Source organism: Carcharodon carcharias, chromosome 2, assembly GCF_017639515.1.
Source record: "Carcharodon carcharias isolate sCarCar2 chromosome 2, sCarCar2.pri, whole genome shotgun sequence".
Taxonomy (NCBI): Eukaryota; Metazoa; Chordata; class Chondrichthyes; order Lamniformes; family Lamnidae; genus Carcharodon; species Carcharodon carcharias.
The window spans coordinates 204,263,511-204,284,167 of NC_054468.1; the positions used below are offsets into that span (position 1 = coordinate 204,263,511).

Genomic DNA, 20,657 nt, shown 5'->3' on the forward strand with positions numbered 1-20,657 from the left:
ACTCCATGAAAGCTGCCCCACGCCTGTCCCATTCTCACACATCCCTTGTGCCACAGAGTTTAAGAAGGAAAATCATTGATCTCGGACACAGCTGCACAAGCTCACTGGTGTACACCATCTTTAAACGAACGTCTCTTGTGCTGCTGACTTTATCTTGAAGGTAGGACGTAATTACAAAAACTTTTACATTAATGAGCATTCGTGACATGCAAACGTATCGCAAGTATGAACCTGTCACAGGACGTGAGGCTCGACATGTCACAAACACGCTGTTGACATCTGCACCTCAGCCAACAGTCAGGAAATCAAAATTTTACATCCTTTCTACTTCAATCACCTGGCACACCACATTTCCTGTTCTTTCGGGCCTCATAAAATCACCCCTATAGATTATAGGTAACATCTCACCTCCAAAATTGAGATCGAGATAGTGGCCTTGAAATCATTCTGAAGCGTCAATTCATCTAAAGACTTAGTATGTGGCAGGAAGTTTTATTCAATCATAGTTTTTTTTTGAGCCAGTGGTGCTGCTTGGTACAGACATCAATATTTAGCGTGTTGTTATTCCGTTTGCCATTCCTGCAAGCAGATCAATGATTGTGACGCTGTTATTGCAGGTCTATTGAGGAATAATCCACAGTAGATTATCCAGAAATCCTACACTCTATCTATTTTAATCGGCACAGCTTTAAGTGATACTAATCTGACTGATACTAGACCAGACAGATCATTTCATCGGGGAAAACTGTGGGGACTGGATTGTTTTTTTGAAAAGGAATCTCTGATTAAATTAATGAGGCAGTAAATTTCCTCAAAATTATATTTTCACTGCTTAATTTTCACTAACAAAGAGCTGAAATGAATAAAAATTAAAACATTAAAATGGGGTTTGAATATTAAATCCTTTATATTACAGGTATAAAGCCTCTAAAAGGAGATTAAAGATATTACTCTTTATCTCTGCCAAGCATTTATCTCCCTGATTACTAACTCTATTGTCTTAAAGCTATCACAGATATTAAAACCTGTTTAACTGATTAAAACATTGTAATCAGCTATTTTTTCTTGTGTATACACAAAAGGAAATGTTTAATCATTACTTTGATGCACTTCCTGTAGCAATATTCCTTTACCCGAGGCTTTGGGTTCCCTCAAATTAGAATCATTGTTTTACAGCAGTTACTGTTCCATTTCTTGGCAGAATTTCATGCTTTTATCCCCTTCAATTTCCTCTAGTCTTCTTCTGATTGAAGTGGAGTGTAGTTCTGAGCTATTCCCAATTAGTCATTTTTCCTATGAGTGTCTTAACTAATGACTGCCTGCAAACAATTCACTAATGGCAGCATTACAATTGACCAGGTTCTATCTTTACTCTACATCATTGGCACTTTCCACTGCACAACAGCACTTGCCCCTCACCTAGGGATGCTGAATCCAATTGCTACAACCCTACCACTCTGAAGAGTCATACAGACTCAAAACGTTAACTCTGTCTTTCTCTCTACAGAGGCTGTCAGACCTGCTGAGTTCTTCGAGCATTTTTTGTTTTTGCTACAACCCTACCACTGAGCGGCCTGAGATTGGCCAACTCTGCACAGACCAGGGGTCAAGCCTGTGGCATTACTGGTTTGCACGCACTTATCAGTTCATACAGTGCAGAGCATATCCTCATTGAGCTTTATTCTTGGCTCTGAACAAGAAATTCCTCCCCACCACTTCAACGTGGTTGAAATTTGTTTCAACACACATCTGTACTGCTCAGTACCAATTTACCCTAAAGCAATTACGCCTCCAATGGATTAGATCATGGAACAGGATTGAAACTATAGGTGTTTTTGGGCAGTGTTTACCTGCCTTTAAAACTGAAGGCGAGATGAGTATAGGGAACCAGCTATGATGAAAGAGAAATTTTAAAAAGTGAACAGGCATTTATTTTATTTCCAACCCAAATCATTTAGATTTTGACAAAATAAATAGAATTGCTCTTTTAATGAAATTAAATAAGTTGCATAAAACAACATGCTCTTACTGTCTTCTCTTTAACCATATAAACAATGATTTTCATTGTATTTATTGTATTACAATTTATTGTGATTCTAAAAGAATACAATGAAACATCATAAAGCCCACTTTACTCTGTTATAGAAAAAAGATGTGTACCATTGATAATATTTTTCATTTCCCCTTAAGTAATATAAAAAACTTGTACTAGTTAGGAAAACACAAAAGTACATTTGTTACCAATTTGATCCATTTTGGTTGATCTCAACTTTTTTCCACTACCATTTTTCCATCCCTTAATCCCGTTTTCCCAGAAATGGTCTATTTGATGCAGTGATTTTCCCAGTTATTGTTTACATATATTTATAGAATTCTGCTTTAAATGTTATTATAGTTTCAATATTGTTGAAAGATGTTTCCTACATAAATCTCAAACGGTCCACCAGTGGTGGTACATGCTGTTTTATGGAATTTGCAGGTGAAAAATGCATTAAAATTATGATCATTTTTTTCCAGTAAAGGAACAGAAATAAGGAACTTCTTACCGACTTGAAACAGAAGAAGCCCTGAATAGTCCATGCTTCTTGTTTCTTTCAATGATGTCACTAACATCTGTAAGGTTTGTTTAATCAAGGATGAAAACAAAGTTATAGTTATCAGACATATAAATCTATTCAAAGTAGAAACTTTTGGAGTTTATATTACTTGGCTCATAGGTGGCCACACCTTGACCCCTAACTGAAGCCTCTCTGCCTAGCCAAACTTTCCACCACCTGTCCCACACAAATTGCTGTGATAGCGATGTGGCCCTCATTACCAAATCACATTTTGGTCTCTCCCCTTTACTCCTCTGGTACCTTCTCCTTTTCTCAGTGCCTCACCTTATTCCATCCTTCGCACCTCTCCTTTGAAATTCCCATTGTTTAGCAACCACCAGGAAGCTTCTTACCATGATAGCTTATCTCATATTTTCCTTCTACACTGAATGAAATCAACAGGATGAGGAGTCAGTTTCCATCTCATCTTGTCTGCTTTCCTCTGAACTCACTGGCTTTTTGTAATCCTAAAATTCTCCCTACGTGCAAACTCTCCTAACCATATTTATGGCTGCCTCTTTTGTGTTGTGCCTATCTGCTCCCATGGTTTGAATCGTAGAAAACGTAATATCTGATCACTTCTTTGAATCTCTCTTCACCCACATCCCCAACCACCTTCCGGCTCCACTTCATTCTGCTCTGCCCATGGATAAAGCTCTCCCCCCAAGTCACTTACATCTCTACTTTCAAGCAGTCAACTTTCCCACAGTACCTTTAGCTCAATCAGTTCTCCTCTTCCACATTTGATGTCCATACCCACAATAAAAATCTTTACTCTCTCCAGTTCTGGTCATTCACCTGTTATAGTTCCTATCTTTCCCTCAAGGACAAGGGATTCAGATTGTATGGCACACAACTGGTTCAGCCATCCGTCGCCAGATCTGGCTAGACCACATCAAGTGTTACTAGGCCTTACTCACCTTTGTCAGAACCACTCATTGTTCTAGAATCATCCACTGAGAAAAAAGATACTTTTTCCTGAAACCCCCTCTCCCAACCCGTCCACTATCATCTCCAACAAGGATAAGGAGCTTGTGGGCTTCTTTATCAGCAAGATCAGCAATTTCATTCAGCTGCCTCCCTCGCATTCCATCTTTTCCCTACCCAACCCAAATCTACTCCCCCCTCCCCCACTCCACCACCCCACAACCTGGCACCTCAGGCTCCTTTGTCCCATTCCCAATTAACAGCTTCTTTTCCTGTTCTCTATGCCAGCTGACATTGTAAATAGTTCCCTCTTCTCTGGTACTGTATCTGGTACAGTGCCCATCTTTACACAGGCTAGCAACAGATCATTATTGTATAGCTTCTAATTGAAATGAAGCTCCAAACAGTACATTGCAGTAATTAGAATATGATCAACTACTTTTGAAATGTTAGAAACAAGGTGCAATTAAAGAGTTTTGACAATTTTCTTAACAAATCTCGTTCAGGGAGAAGTATCAAAGTGGTGAACAAACAATAGGTATTAAGCAAAAGAAGGAAAGGGAAAAAGAATGATGGGGAGATAACACAGACAATATTTTAAGGATGTTTTGAAGGCAAGTTGAAAGATGCAAGGCAGAGGTATAGGGAAAAGTTTCTAAATCATGAATAAACTGTAGCTGAAAGACTTGCTACTGATGGTAAGTTGATGATCAAAGGGTAGACCAGTGTCAGTGAATGAAAGCTAAGCGGAGCGTTAGAATATATTGTAGAGATAGGATGAGTCAAGACCATGATTGGATCTGAGGCAGGAATGAGGATCTTAATGTAAATTCACTATAGCACATGTGAGAATTGGGATAAGGAGTTTGTGGTCTGTGGGCCACAACATTCTGCATTAGTTGTAGTTTCTGGAGGATGGAGACTAACAAGGACAGAATTATAAAAATTAAATCTTAGATAATGTTTCCAGCAACAGAGAGAAAGAAGTAGGGACAGAGGATGGAAATGCTACACAGGGGCCACATAGTAAGCTTGCCAGCAAAATTAAAACCCATGGAACAAAAGGAATAGCGTCAACATGAATACAAAATTGGCAAAGTAGTAGGAAACAAAGATTGGTTGTGAATTGTTCTTTTTCAGCTTGGCAGAAGGTATACAGTGGTGTTCCCCAGAGGTTGGGACGAGGGCCACTGCTTTTCTTGATGTATATTAATCACTTGGACTTAGATGTATAGGGAACAATTTCAAAATTTGCAGATGACGCAAAACTTGGAAGTGTAGTGAACTATGAGAAAGATAAGTGATAGACTTCAAGAGGGCACAGGCTGGTGGAATGGATCAACATATGAATGATGAAATTTAATGCAGAGAATTGCGAAGTGACATATTTTAGGAGGAAGGAGGAGACGCAAAATAGAGGATGCCATGCTTAAGGAAATACAGGAACAGAGAGACCTGGATTATATGTACAAATCATTGAAGGTGGCAGGGCTGGTTGAGAAAGTGTTTAATAGCGCATATACTGGACTTTATAAACAGAAGCAGAGAGTATAAAAGCAAGGAAGTTATGATGAACCTTTGTAATACACTGGTTCAGTCTCAACTGGAGTGTTGTGTCCAATTCTGGAAGGACGTGGAGGCTATACAAAAGGTGCAAAAAGATTTACGAGAATGGTTCTAGGGATGAGGAACCTCAGTTACGTGGACAGAATGGAGAGGCTGGGGTTATTCTCCTTTCACCAGAGAAGGTTGACAGAGGATTTAATAGAAATATTCAAAATCATGAAGGGCCTACACAGAGTAGATAGAGGGAAACTGTTTCCAACGGTGAAAGACTGGAGAACTACTGGACACAAATTTAAAGTGATCGACAAAAGAATCAATGGCGATAGGCGGAAAAGCTTTATGTAGCAAGTAGTTACAATCAAACGGGTTACCTGAATGGGCAATGAAGGCAGATTCAATTGTGACTTTCAAAAGGCAATTGGATAAGTACTTGATAGGAAATAATTTGCAGGGCTATGGGGAAAGTGTTAGGGAATGGGACTTGCTAAATTGCCCTTGTAGAGAGCAGCATGGCCTCTTTTTGTACTGCAATCATTCTATGATTCTATTAGTTGTAGTGGAGGGGAAGCTAAATTTAGGGCAGGCAGCATACCAAAGTTCTGTAACTCTGTGTTTAGCCTGAGGTAGAAGCCAAGGAAGTTTATGAAATTGAGGTAAGTGAATTGAAGGTATTTGCGAGATCTGCAATGAGTGACTTCAGTTTTGCTAACATTCAGCCTGATCAAATTTCAATTCATCTAGCTCTTAGTGTCGGATAAGCACTTGTAAGTGGCAACAACCTTCATTTTGGTTAGGAAGTAGTGGGGTCGAACTGGCTTATTTTATCTTTAAAGGAAGAGGAATAGTCAATTTGCTCATGTCTTTTCTGGATAATAATGATTCTAATTGGGATATGGTTCCATGGCTGCCTGCCGCCCTCATATAACTTTATCCAAGGGGCCGTTTTCCATGTGCAGGGCTAGACAGCGTGTATCATTAAGTCTTTCTGCTATTGCAGAAGAAAGGAACGTTTCACTCCAAAGGTCAATCCTCTCCATTCATATACCCTCCCTAGCTGTTTTTCCCCTCTCCTCAGGCCAATTGCAGTGCTCCTACTATCACTCTGACAGAGATTAACCAACTCACACAAACCAGAATCAAATCTCGGAGACTCCTGGCTTGTAGCAAAAATCTTACTTAATGTTAAAAGCCTGTTATCAGATTCAAAACCAAATATCACCTTCTCAGTCCATAAACCATTTCTTTAGCACAAGTAGATAGTGCTGTAAACCCATGTGTATTTCCACTGAAAGCTGTTCAAAAATGTCTTATTATTTCCTTATAAACGCTCTTGGGCACTTGCCAGTATTTCTTCAGAGGTGTTACTAAGGATCAAGCAGTGCTTTACATTGAGAAGGTGTGAGGCAACCTACTGAATTAACAAACAGGAGCGTCCTTGGAGGCGATGTTTTAATAAACTAAAAAAAGTTAATTATAGATACAGTAAAATCTCTCTCCACGTTTATGGAGTTGAATTGCATATATATAGTGGAATAAGAGTGCATATATAAAAGAGGCTCCTTGTAAACAGTACATTCTTTTTTATTTTGACCACTCGTACACTACATATTTAATCCGTCTCATTGCTTAAACTGACAAAATGCATAACGATTAGCCCTACAGTGCATTAACAAGGTGGAAAAAGCTGAGGAAATTATAATGGACAGAGATTCTGCAGCAGCAGCCAAGGTTTTTCTTTTTTAAGAATCCCCTCAGGCTTTTTAGTGTTGAACTGGTTAGGATATAAAATCAGTGGGCCAGGGATCAACAATAATTTTATACCACCTAAATAGCAAGAACTGGTATAGTTATTATCTATAATTAATTACAATCCTTTAGCTTTTCAATCTTTTTTCTTCCAAAATGATGAATGGCAATGGCAAGTGAGTAAAATGATTGCCATATGGACTCAAAAGTTGCAGGTTCCATCCCTGGCCTTTGCCAAGTTGGCTGATTTCAGCTGGGATGCTACATTGGCCTCACCCATTTTGGCTGGGAGGGCTTCTGCACTTGATCACTACCCAGTGGCCCTGTTCGAAGACGTGGGTGATTGATGCTGGGCGAGAACAGCACCTAGCCTTGGTAGTGATATCACCAACAAGACTGCAGTCACCTGAAATCTAGACATGCACAAGAAAAATCGGCATATGGGTGATATGCTGGAACTATAACCTACCTCCTGGCAAGAGGAGTAGGTGATTCCAGCACAGGTGAGTGGACAATTGGGCAAAGGAAAGGAAAAGAAAACACAACACACATTGAAAGAAAGCACTTGGAATCATCATAGTGTCTTATCATGTCCTCAAGATGTCACTGTTGTTTAGTACAGCCAACCTATGCACAGCAAGATCTCACACTAAGCAGGTAAAATAATAAGCACATAATTCTTTTTAAAATTTTATTGAAGGATGAATGTTAGCTAGGACACCAGAAGAACCCACTGCTTGAATAGAGCCGAAGGATCTTTTACAGTCACTTGGCCATACTAACTGGGCTTCAGTTTCACATCTCTCCCAAAAGACAGTGCCTCCAATAATGAGAACGCTCGCTCAGTATTGCACTTAAGCATAGCCTAGGTTATGTGATCAAGAGGGTACTTGAACCCTCAACCTTCTAACTCAGAGGTGAGTGTGCTTCCTACTGAGTAAAGCTGACATCTCCTGGCTCCCCAGAAGTCTGTCCACCATCTGCAAGGCTTAAGTCAGGATTGTCGTAAGGTGTTTTTTTTTGTTCAATGACTATAGGGGTAGGTAATACTATACAACTGCGGCTCTTAAGAGTTTGTGCATTATAGGAAAGCACGTTGTGATGCAGAGGGAGGGAAAAGTTTTGGTAGTTGCTCAGCTCTGAGGAGCTCCTACATTCTCTGATGCTGCTTGGTGCTGCTGCTACAAAAAGTAAGTAATAAGAGGGTCACAGCACACCAGTGAGAGTCGGCGCCCCAGATGCAGGGGTTCTGGGAGCAGATAAAATCTGCCAAGGATGGACAACCCAGTCATGCTAGCTCTCTCTGATCAACTCCTATTTGTTCAAATGTTCAGTCACTCTGCCTCTAGTGGCAAATTCTAATAACTTTCCCACGACTGTAGTTACTTGGTTTCTCTCTCCCATCCTTCTTAAACAATGGAATGACATTTTCAATATTCCAATCCAACAGTAAAATTCCTGAATTAAGCAAGTGTTCTGAAGATTATGACCAATGCATTTGCAATTTGCTCACTTACTTCTTTCAATGCTCCAGAGCCAAAACACAGGGACATCTTAAAACTCATTATGTTTCCATTTTTAAAAATCTTGTTAGAGAAAATTTAATACAAAAGAGAATCTAACCATCTCCCCATGGTATTCAATGGCATTCCCATTGTTGAATCCCCCTCTACCAACATCCTGGGGGTTACCAGTGACCAGAAACTGACCTGGACCAACCATATAGATACTGTGGCTACACGAGCAGGTCAGAGGCTGGGAATTCTGTGGCTAGTAACCCACTTCCTGACTCCCCCAAAGCCTGTCCACTATCTACAAGACACAAGTCAGGAGTGTGATGGAATACTCTTCACTTGTCTGGATGAGTGCAGCTCCAACACTCAACGCCATCCAGGACAAAGCAGCATGCTTGATTGACATCTCAACCACCACCTTCAACATTCACTCCCACCACCACCAACACACAGTAGCAGCAGTGTGTACTATCTACAAGATGCACTGTCACAACTCACCAAGGCTCCTTTGACAGCGCCTTCCAAACCTGTGACCTCTGCCATCAAGAAGGACAAGGGCAGCAAATGTGTGTGAAAAGACCACATGCAAGTTCCCTTCCAAGCTGTACATCATCCTGACTTGGAAATATACTGCTGTTTTTTCACTGTCACTAGGTCAAAACCCTGGAACTCAATCCATAACAACACTGTGGGTGTACCTACACCACATGAACTGCAGCGGTTCAAGCAGGTGACTCACCTTCTCAAGGGTAATTAGGGATGGGCAACTAATGCTGGCCTTGCCAGCAACGCTCACATCGTATGAAAGAATACAAATGCCGTGGCTGGAATTTTCCGGCCCCACTGGTGTCGGGCACCAAGACTGGTAGAGGCGGCGGGGGAGGAAACAATATGGCAAGACCACCAAAAATTGGTCTCACACCATCATGAGACAAGTTTGTGATCATCCGCTTTACCTGTCAACGGCAGTCCGCGTTTCCCGCTGCAGCACGTCGGGAAACTATTTTCAATACTTTAGCATCTCATTGTCAGCCCTGCTCGCCAGAATCATCCCCCTACATCAAATTTACTGTCCACATCGGTGTGACTTCAGAACGGTGTGGTTTCCGGACTACCTTTAAAAGGTGTGCACCTGGCGATCTGAACTTCGAGGGGAACACAGATGTGAGTGCACACAATCTTGCACAACACTCACAAACATTGCCTGTGGGACATCAAAAAAGAGGCACCGCTCATTCAAGGGAGGCACAGGCAAGTTGCTTTTTCCCGGCTGGCAAGGCAGCACAGACTGAAGGGAGTACTCAAGCACATGCCGGGGGGGCGCTGCAGGGAGGGCAGGTGAGGGAAGAAGCCACGTATTTGGACAGGTTTGTTAAAAGTGGGCATTTTTCCGTAGCTGAGACCATTCAGCTACAGTCCCATTGACATGCTTGGGGGCAGGCCTCTGACGCTTTTCTGCCTATTCGAGCAATGCAAGAGCATGAAAGTGCCACCAAATGTCCCAGAACTATTCACGCCTCGGGCACATACTGCAAATTAATGTGCGGATTAGGGGGCAGCAGAGCAATTGCCCGAATGCACAGGTTGTACAATCCCCTTGCAAAAGGTGGCCATGGCGCAGTTACTGATGGAGGTACTCACAGCCTCTTGCAATGTCTTTATTAAGGTTTTGACCAGTATCCCTCATGGTTCAAGCTAACAGGACTGCCATGCAGTGCGGGTTAGGAGAATGTCTGCACCTAAGCTGTGAGCACAGCATGCAGTCCAACAGCCAAAGTTTCCGCCAATCGGTCAAGTGGAGTGGGGCAGAAGTGGGTGGGGTTTCGGACAACGATAAGTGCACTACACACTGGCCATCCAAGTGGTGGCCAGCACTCTCCTACATGTGTGAAGGGGTCTTCAAACTTAACCCAGAGAAGTTCTTAGGACACACATGCTAACCCACGCGTCTCTCTCTTTGATCCTGCAGGAGGAGAACATCAGGATCATGGAGCCTGGAAATTTAGCGGCATGCCTCATGGCTTACAGAGAGCAGTGAAGAAGAAGAGAGCAGTGGAGGCACTTGGCTCGGCAAAGGGAAGAGCACCTCCCTCAAGATGAAGTGACGGTAGGGCCTGCTGCGCACGCAGCTGAAGATCTACAAAGTGTCGTCGCTCATAGGCGTGTTGCTGGACTCAGAGTCTATCGACAGCACTCGTCATTCTTGTAGATGACTGAGAAGTGTCGCCGAAGTCTCCGCATGTCTAGGAACTGGTCGGTCACATATGCCACCTGCTGCAGGATTTGGCACCATGAGACATGGAGGATATCTAGTGGCTGTGAAAGTGACCGCGGGGCTCAGTTTTTACGCCCGTGGCTCCTTCTAAGACTCCACAGGTGAGCTGTGCGGGATCTCAAAAGTCTCCATGCACAAATGAGTCCAGGAGGTCATGGGTACCATCTTTGCGAAGGCACAGACTTTGTGCATTTCACTCAGGATCAGGAAAGTGAGGAAGCAAGAGCACTGGGATTTGCGCAGATCTCAGGTTTTCCACAGTCGCAGGGTGCCATCGACTGCATTCACGTGGCGTTTAGATCACTGTGGCAACAAGCAATCAGCTACATCAACCACAAGGGCTTCCACTCAATGAATGTTCAGCTGGTGTGAGACCAGCACAAACACATTAGTCATGCCTGCACCTCGATGGTGCTTGTCATTACTGCCAGAATGTCGTGGGCAGGCGTCATGATTCCCAGGAAGTGTCTACAACTCCTACAACCTTAGAAGGTCTCAGATCCCTGACATCTTCCAGGGTCCAGACGGGCTGCAGGGTTGGCTCCCCAGGGAGGAGGGCTACCCACAGAGGGCGTGGCTGATGACGCCCGTATGGGGGCCTCAGATTGCAGCAGAGTGACGGCATAACGAGGCTCGTGCCATGACCCCGACTTTGGTGGAGCAAACGATAGGCATATTGAAAATGAGGTTCTGATGCTTTGACAGGTCCCCACAGGGTGTCAAGTATCATTGTCGCTTGCTGCGTGCTCCACAACCTGGAGCTGCACCGGGGGATGGGGAAGGGCTGAGGGGGTGATGGTAGAGCTGCACGACTCCTCCGATGAGGACGACATCAAAGAGGATGAAGGTGACGAGGTCCTCGAAGGCAAGGAAGCCAGTGATAAGGCATCACACTGGCCAGATGCGGCAGACAGCCTTGGGAGGCCTTCGTGGCTGCAAGATTCGTGGAGGATGATGATGAGATGCAGTGAGGACAGTCTTGAAATTTTCACCCTGAATCTGTGAACATTTGGCTCCTGTGTAACTGATGGCAGTGCACACACCCTCAGTGCTCAGGCTCAAGTTATGGAGATGCAGCAGAGACCCTAATGGTCACCAGATTCTAGGATGATGATGACATGCAGTGAGGACACTCCACAGATCTTCACATTGCCTTTGTGAATGCTTGACTCCTTTCTGGTTGAGGGCAGCTCGCTTGTGCTCTGTGATCAGGATCATATCATGGAGATGCAGCTGTGAAACTTTAAATGCACCTGATTCTTTGTCAGCCTTCAGCACCTGACCCCTTCAGGAGCACAGTGTCACTGCTCACAGATGCTGAAGAGATGGGGGCCAGCCTCACGTCAAAAGTGCTGAGAGCACACAGAGAGAATGACGGAACTCTGTGACGCCTGCCCACAACATCCTGGCAGCAATGACCAGCACCATCGAGGTGCAGGCATCACAAATGTGACCAGTGAGTGTGAAGCTGGACCATCACTTTGGTCTGAAGGTTACACACTGCACAGAGAAGAGGCCTTGGACTTCCAATATGACCTTCTCCAATTCACTCCAATGATTCTGGACCCGCAGTTTCAGGGATCAATGTACCATGTAAAATTTGAATTGTCAAGGTTTATCAACTTATTTATATTCCCAGAGAGATATTATTAAACACAGGGAACAATTGTGAAGTTCTTCTAGAATGAATCAGTTATCATTAATGGACAGGAGTGATCAATACAGAAATTTCAAAAGAATATCACCTTAACAGTCGTACAGCAAACACATGCAGTAGGTAGCTGAGTCAACAGATCTAATCAAGCAATTAAACATTTCTATTAAAGCAGGAGAGGGAAGAAAATAACCAAAGAAAATACAATTTCCTTTTTCCTGTGAATTGCACTTAATTGTCAGGGTAACAAGGATCTGCCCAGCATAGTTGCTTGATTGTTGAATGTGGTAGGGAAGTTGGCCTTTAGAGTACATCCTGGTCATAACCACTGTAAAAGAAATATTATACTACTGTCACAGCCACTTAGCTTCTCCCATCTGCAAAGTGTTATCTCTGTCAAAGAGGCAAATATCCCTTATAAATTCAGTCTTTGCTTTCTTCCATTCCAAAGGCACTTACTTTCTGCTGATTTGATTTCCTCTTATTTCAATTCACATTTTCACCAAGCAGTGAAAAGTATATCATTTTGAAAATGTTAGAAAATTTCATTTTGATCTACTAACGGAATTAAATAAACCATGCTTTCAACTGTTCCTTGTTATCCAAAATGTAGATCACACTAAATACTTTTCATTTATATATAGAAATCTATATATTCATTTGGTTGAGACTCTGTACATTTATGGATATAATTCTGAATTTGGCTATACTGGAGAGCAAACTGTGTGCAAGATATTGCGTTGCATCTAAGTGGGCCACACATTTGCCAATCATATGGGTTTCAAACATCCTTTTGGGTGTTGCCTCCCAACTCACTCACCACCTGCACCCTGACCCCTTGCAACGTTTCCAGTTACACATGATCATCTTGCTGTCGTTTAATGGATAACCATTTGATAATAGTAACTTGTATTAAGATAGCAGCTTTAATGTAGGAGCCCAAAAGGAACTTTATAGAAGAGAAGCAGATGTCAGAAACAGTAGAAGGCCTAGAAGTAAATAATTGGAAGCATGCTTGAAAAGACAGATGGACTCTAAAGGCAGAAAATTTTGAGGAGGGGCTGTAGGGAGGGAATCATGCTGAAGACCTTACTATTGATGGATCTGGGGAAGAGAAAACGCAGAGAAAGGCAGGGTCCGAGGATTACAGATCACGGACTGAGATACAGGGCTGGGGAAGTTTGAAGTGGGAAAATCAATGACCGTCTTTTCATCCTTCTCAGGAAATTCCACATAATACTGGCTTCATGTAAAGTTTCTAGAGATTAACTGAGCACTCATTTTTTGTTTGATCAGCTACTTAATTGTAAGCTACTTCAGTCTACCTCATTTTTAAAAGCATCCATGAATCAGCTTAATGAACACAAGATGAATTCTGGTTTACTCCATCTTGATGAATAAGAAGCAACCTTCATACCTGGAATAAGAACAGAAAATGATGGAAGATGCAGAGCAGGTCAAGTAACATCTGTATGGGAAAGATAGATGCAGCCTTTTGGGTATGACAATTGGCATTTCCAAGATTTTGCTCTTTATTTTAGATTTCCTGTATTTGTGGATTTTCTTTTTAGTTTTGTGAGTTATTTCTAGAAATGCATCAGTTTTTTTCTTATTGAAACCATTCGACTGGAAACAAATGTACAATTCTAGCGATTACCAAATCAAAAACTCTTCTTACATTTAAAAAAAAACTTCTGAGTTTTGAGATGAGATTGCATGAGGAAGGATACTTTTGATGGCTTTTTCATTCCCATCAGTTAATAGAAGTTCTTTGACATCCGCAGAAATAGCAACCTGCAAAAAGAAAATAGCATCGAACGATGAGCAAATATGCTTGTCTTGTGTGGAAGTGAAGACAGAAGTGACAAGCCTTCAGTATCATGCTTCTTCACCTATTTCTTAGTAACAATCTTCAATCTTTTTTCATTTTATGTCTGCATTATTTTAATCATTCAATCAAATCAGTCAATACTTTTATCATTCCATTTGCGGGAGCCTCTATCTTGCTATCATTCTGTTCGGTAATTGGATTGTGACAGTGGATGATGGTATTCTGAGAGGCTTTCATTTGCAGCCTTCTGTTTATCTAGTACAGCCATCATACTAGGCTGTCACTCTGCCTTTCAGCCTGCCTCTGTCTGCCCGCCTGATGCCCTTCACATAACTTTGCATTGGAAGCAGATGGCTTTGTAAGGGTAATTTTTTTGTGTCTGTGTGTGCGTGTAGCTGACATGCTCGCACATTTGTGAGTAACCTAGACACATTATATAAGAATACGACAGGTTTGTCAAATGTCAATCAGTGCAACAATATGCTTTTTATTTGAAGAGAAATAAAAACTTGTCTCTGCTGCACTGCAATGGTACATAATATCTGCTCAACACATGACTCAGAGTTTAAAGAATGCAGGGGTGACAGCTCCTGAATGGTCAATCTAAGTTAAAAGAATCTAATTACTGGAAGTCTGGATCATGTTTGTTGATATAATAATACAACCAAACATTAACAACTATATCATAGTGCTCCAACTGTGATATTTTTTTTGTTGATGCTTTTCATGTATTTGGGAAAATGGACTGTCAACTGAAATGTTTGACTGTGGCAATGAAAGTAGCTTTTCTTGGGGCCTGCAATGTCACAACAAGGGATATTGAGTGCACCCAGATTAAATGCTTCTGCTCATCTAAAGCAACCATCAAAATCAATATGATACGAAAGCAAGTCAGTCTAGAGGGTCTCTCCAGACTGTACAGCTTGACCGCGACTGATGCGGATGACAGTCCCTACGACTGAACAGTCGGAGGCAGCCAAACACTTTTTTTCCTCCTTTCTTTATTCACTTCTGAATGGAGTGGGCAGTGTGGGGGGGGGGGGGGGGGGGGGAAGAGAGAGGGAGAGAGAGAGAGAGAGAGAGAGGAGGTGTGTGTGTGTGTGTGTGTGTGTGTGTGTGTGTGGTGGTGGTGGTGGTGGTGGTGGGTGAGGGGAATGTTGCAGGGAGCGGTGGGGAATAGAAGAGAATTGAGAAGACCTACCATGAGCCCAGCCAAGCATGTCATTCCACCTCCCAGTTCACAAACTGCAAGACCTCTGCAGAGAAATAACATTTAAAGAAAAAGGAAATTACAGAACCCAAAGTAAATTAGGCAACATGATTTTGGAGGCATATACATTACAACACAATTCAACATCTACAGAAACACATCAACAAGCAGGAAGTTACAAAGATATGAGGCAGAAGTCTTGCTGCTTCACTGGACCACCACATGTAGCTTGCTTTTTAAAAATAATTATATAAAAAATAATTGTGTGGCATGCTAAGCAGTGGGGGTTCTCATTAGTGTTCACTGCAACACTAACACTGCTGTGCTGCAATTCTGAAAAGGTTCCTTTTTTTCCAGAGAGGCTCTGTGTCTTGATTATGCCTCCTGTGATGGCACAGTGAATCACTGAGGAAAGGCTAAACAAAAGAGAGGCAGAAGGAGCTTGAATGTTTCCTTCAGCCAAATACTTGTTCAACTCAGTAACTACTGTAATAGAAGAAAGGCAAGGCAAATAGATTCAGTGGTTCAGCATACTTAAAGGGAGATCTTAGCACAAGACCACTTTGCACATCTTTAGAAGAAGCCTGAAAAATTATAACAATATCTTTTCATTTGTGTTAATTTGATGAGCACTTTTAGTTCAGCTGTGAATAGTCATCATCTGGAACTGCTAGTTAGGAGAACTTACAGATATCAACAATGCAAGCGAGTTGGATTAATGTACTCAGCTGAAGCCAGGATCACTGTAGTATCCAGAGTAAATGATTAATTCAAATACATCACATCTTTGGACTCAGTAATTGATCCCAATCTATTTCCTAGATAATATCGTTAAGCTACACTGCTGAAACCAACATAAATATTGATAGTATTTTAACTGAACAGATACATAAAAAGATTAAACCGTACCCCTTCCTCATTTTCTTTTCTTCTCTCTCACTCATTAATGGTGGGTTATCATCCCAAAGGTACCATCAGTCTTCAGGTACCTCACCAATTTTGCTGCTGTGTGTGTCTAATTGTTGACACATAAGGTGTCACAGCTGATCCTGATTCTGTCTTCACCAGCTGTATGTTGATCACATGCACATTCCAGCAGAGGTCTCCAGAGTCTAATCACGACTGGAAGCCCTTCTGATTTTTGCCCCCTTATTTAGCCCAGTGGCATTGATTGCCAACTGCAGTCATCTAACTCAGTATCTTCTGGGGATAAAAGCAGGGACCTTCCTAATCTGTATGGCTCAACTCCACACTGGGAGGTGCACTTCTCAATTGCAGGAGTCATAATTTCTTTTCAAATAGCTGTTCCTTTAATTGGAGTACTGACAATGAGCAAAATACTAAAATAAAACAATAATCTAAGCATAAATAATGTCAATAAATTCAACTATACCTAACACATTTAAAGGACTTAACACTTAGTTTCATGAAAAGATAGCAACATGCAAGAATGGTCAGGGCTATTGCAAGAATTTGCCAAACCTTAACAGTGAATATTACTGCCTGATGTTGTCAATAACTGGCATTGCATACACTTCCTTCTTAAAATGGAACAATTTAAAAACTGATCTCCCTTCATCTTACCCCAATAACCCAATATAGAGCTCGCTTTACTTTTAAGAAAAGCCAAAAAAGTATCCTCGTTTCAGTAATTGCCTGATGACCCTCTACTATCATTTATTTGTTTAAAATATTACCTTTTATTTGGAATTGGTTTAATTGTGAAAGAGAGAGAAAATGTCTAAAATAAGATTATTCAGCTGTCAAGTCTAAACCCAAAGAGAAACTGCATTTAAAATGTATGAAGCCTTGCACAGTGTCAACTGTATAAGATCAGATCTGACAAGCTGTAAATACTTAGTGACAACACTAGATCATCTGATGTAAATTTCTTTTCCAAAGCAACAAAGTAAAAATAAGTAAATATGTTCATGAAAATATTATAGTAAAACATTAGAGAAACAGAACGAATGTTTGAGGCTATATTTGAAGAATGTTTGATGGATAGTTTCAGTGAATCTCCTTTCACATTATATGGTACGTCGGTGAATTCTGTCATTGCCTCTCTCCTTCTGACCTTCACAATGAAGGTTCATCGATTGCAGCTTCACTTTATTTTCCAAAAAAAAGAAAAAAAATCAAAGCGAAACCAAACGCCTTGAGTGAAAATCAAAAATCTTTGACAAATTTCACCAAGCAGGAGGCATATACAGTGATCTGGTACCTCCAGGCAGTTCCACAAAGTCCAACTGCAAAAGGTACGATTCACCTTGAACTAGCTTGGTTAATATGTAATTATGATAAATTAGCACTAAATAAATGGAGAACCACCAAGTCAGTAGACAATTCTTCTCACATACCTAAATATATCACTGTGCTTTATGCAGTAATAAGCCAAAACCTCTTCTGAAGGCCAGATGCCTGGAACAAAATAAAAGCAAATGTTATTAGCTACTGTACAACATCAACATTAAATCATTACCTTTGTTTAAAGAGGGGAAAAAAAACTCACCGAATAATGCGCTCCTAACCAGCATTTTCCATAGCATATTACATTCATTAAATTGACAAATAGTTCAAAGCTTTAGATTTATATGAGGGGAAAAGTACTGATGTTAATTATATAAATTATCTCAGGAACAGGAAACAAAGAGAAAGCTCGTCTCCAAATATCACAAATTATTGATTCATGCAGGTGTCTAATATAAAACCCCATGTGTGTGATAAAACAGCCTGGTACCAGAGCTTCACTCATACAGCTTTATTGGTACCTAAAAAAAATGTGGAATGAAAGGGTCCAAAGAAACCAAGTCAACCATTTCTTGCCAAAAAAATGTACCAATGAGCTCAAAACAAAATAAATAAGCAAATGAATGTTCAGCAATAAGTCATCTTATCAGCTACTGCAATTTGTCATTGTCACTGAATCACACAACACTTACAAAAAAACTTCCTTTGTTTTCCTTTCAGAAGCAATAAACAATTTTTAAGCTTTGATGTAAAAAGCAGCGGAAACACAACAAACAAATTATAATCTTTATTTAATTATTTATGTGGTTTCATATTTAGCACTGACATTTTGAAACAAGCTTTGATTATCAACAAAAAAAAATCCAGGATTTAGTCTGAATTGTATGCATTACAAATTACCAATTGTTGGAAATAGTTTTGGGCATTACCCTTTTGTGAGGTAGAAATGCAGTATTAAAACAAAAAAATGGGGAGGTGGTGGCATTGTGATATTGCCACTGGACTAGTATTCTAGAGACCCAGAGTAATGCTCTGAAGATCCGGCAGATGGTGAAATTTGAATTCAATAAAAATCTGGAATTAAAAGTCTAATGATGACACTGAAACCATCGTCAACTGTCATAAAAACCCATCTGGTTCACTAATGTCCTTTAGGGGAGGAAATCTGCCACCCTTGCCTGGTTGGGCCTACATGTGACTCCAGACCCACAGCAATGTGGTTGACTCTTAAATGCCCTCTGAACAAGGGCAATTAGGGATGGGCAATAAATGCTGGCTTAGGCAGCGACACCCATATCTCATGAACAAATTTTTAAAAAGTGGTTGCAATATGTTTAAGTCTTTGGCTTTGCATAAGCACAGGTTAAGTTTTTAAAAAGTTTTGTCACAGAACAGCATCGGACCATTCATTTTACCAAGTCTGAATTCCCCGTGTTTAATTTAAGAGACAGGTGGAGATCACCCCTCTCTCAAAGGGTTATAAAGCATTAAAAGCATCTCCCCATGATGGAGATAGAACCTGATCACACACCGTAGATGAGAAAATCTGTGACCTGATTGTTTAACTGCATCTTCACCAACACAGATTAGCACATCACACTTCAGTATCAGCTTTTCCTTCGGCCTACACCATGGATATATGATGCTGAACTAAAACATCTTACTTTCCTCATCATTCTGCTTTAGAACCTGCGCAATAAGGTCATTAATGTAGACTCGTGAGTCACGTGACTACATTATTCAATTGAACTTTGAAGTGTTTTTCAAATTATTTCAATACTACAAGGCAAAATTAGAATTAAAAAGATTATGTATGCCATGGAGCAAGTAAAATGTTGTAGTTTAATCTCACTGTTCAGATAACCTATTTAACTAACTGAACTTCACTCGCATGATTGTTTTGGTCTACTGAACTCCTTTATTAAACTGACTTATTTGCTTCTAACCATCGTAATGCTGTGAACAATACAAAGAAAAGCAAAGGTGTGCAGCAAAGCAGCAAGCTAGTAAACAAATTATGTCCCTAGGAATAATGCATTTGAAAATCAAATGCACTTTATTTTGAAATGCTGAAAATGCAGCAATAGTCCTCAAATGTTTATTAAATACACTGAATAGCTTGATGATTTTATAATAAGAAAAAAAAAATCTGCACTTATATAGCACCTTTCATGGCCTCATATGTGCAAAAGTACTTTACAGCCAATTAAATGCTTTTGAAGTGTAGTCACTATTGTAATGTAGGAAACACAACTGCTAACTTGCACACAACAAACTCCACAAACAGCAATGTGATCATGACCAGGTAATCTGTTTTTGTGATCTCAACTCAGGAATAAATATCGGCAAGAACACTGGGAATAACTCCACTGCTCTTCTTCAAAATAGAGCAATGGGGTCTTTTACGTCTGCTTGACAGGGCAGATGGGACCTTGGTTTAACATCTCATCTGAAAGACAATGCCACTGACAGTGCAGCACTCACTAAGTACTGCACTAGAGTGCCGTCTTTTGGATAAGGCGTTAAACTTATCTTGGCACAGATCAGAGATTAAACTTGGGATCTTCCTGGCCTGTACGGGTACATAGCACACTCACTTCACAAACAGAGCCAACTGAGGAACTACTGAAATATTCTGCAAGTAAGAAAAAAGTGCTCCAAAGACAGTATTAACAAATTATTGGCTGAGATTCTTTTTTGGACTGTCCACACGTCGGCATGTTGGCAGAGAGCAATTAAATAAACAACCGGAGAACGGCCGGGATTTTCTGTCCCCATCATAGCAGACCTGCCGCGGGAAATTCGGCAGCCTAACCAAAAGTCCATTGCCTTTTGGCAGGACCGATTGATCCTGTCAGAGGGTGGAAAATCCCACCCAATGTGTTTTTTATTGATGATGTTGGAGGGATAAATATTGTCCTGGACACTAAGAAAAATTCTACTACATGCTCTTCTTCAAATAGTGCAATGGGATCTGAAATGTCTCCAAGAGAGAAGATGGAACTTTGGTTTAGTTTCTTGCTTTGGATAAAATGCTATATTAGATATTTGGTACGTAATAATAGCTTCTCTTCCCGCTTCCGCGCC

At 41.0% G+C, this 20,657-nt stretch overlaps 1 protein-coding gene across 5 annotated transcripts in view; it reads right to left on the bottom strand.

Moving 5' to 3' along the window:
• Positions 1-20,657, bottom strand: part of camkmt (calmodulin-lysine N-methyltransferase) — a 322,062-nt gene that overhangs the window by 66,912 nt on the left and 234,493 nt on the right. For all 5 annotated transcript variants that reach the window (XM_041178496.1, XM_041178487.1, XM_041178505.1 and 2 more), the window contains exons 4-7: positions 17,681-17,741; positions 15,312-15,366; positions 14,010-14,073; positions 2,547-2,613 (exon numbers count right to left, since the gene is read on the bottom strand). In XM_041178496.1, the coding sequence (XP_041034430.1) occupies positions 2,547-2,613; positions 14,010-14,073; positions 15,312-15,366; positions 17,681-17,741 (247 nt within the window). The remainder of the gene's footprint in view (positions 1-2,546; positions 2,614-14,009; positions 14,074-15,311; positions 15,367-17,680; positions 17,742-20,657) is intronic.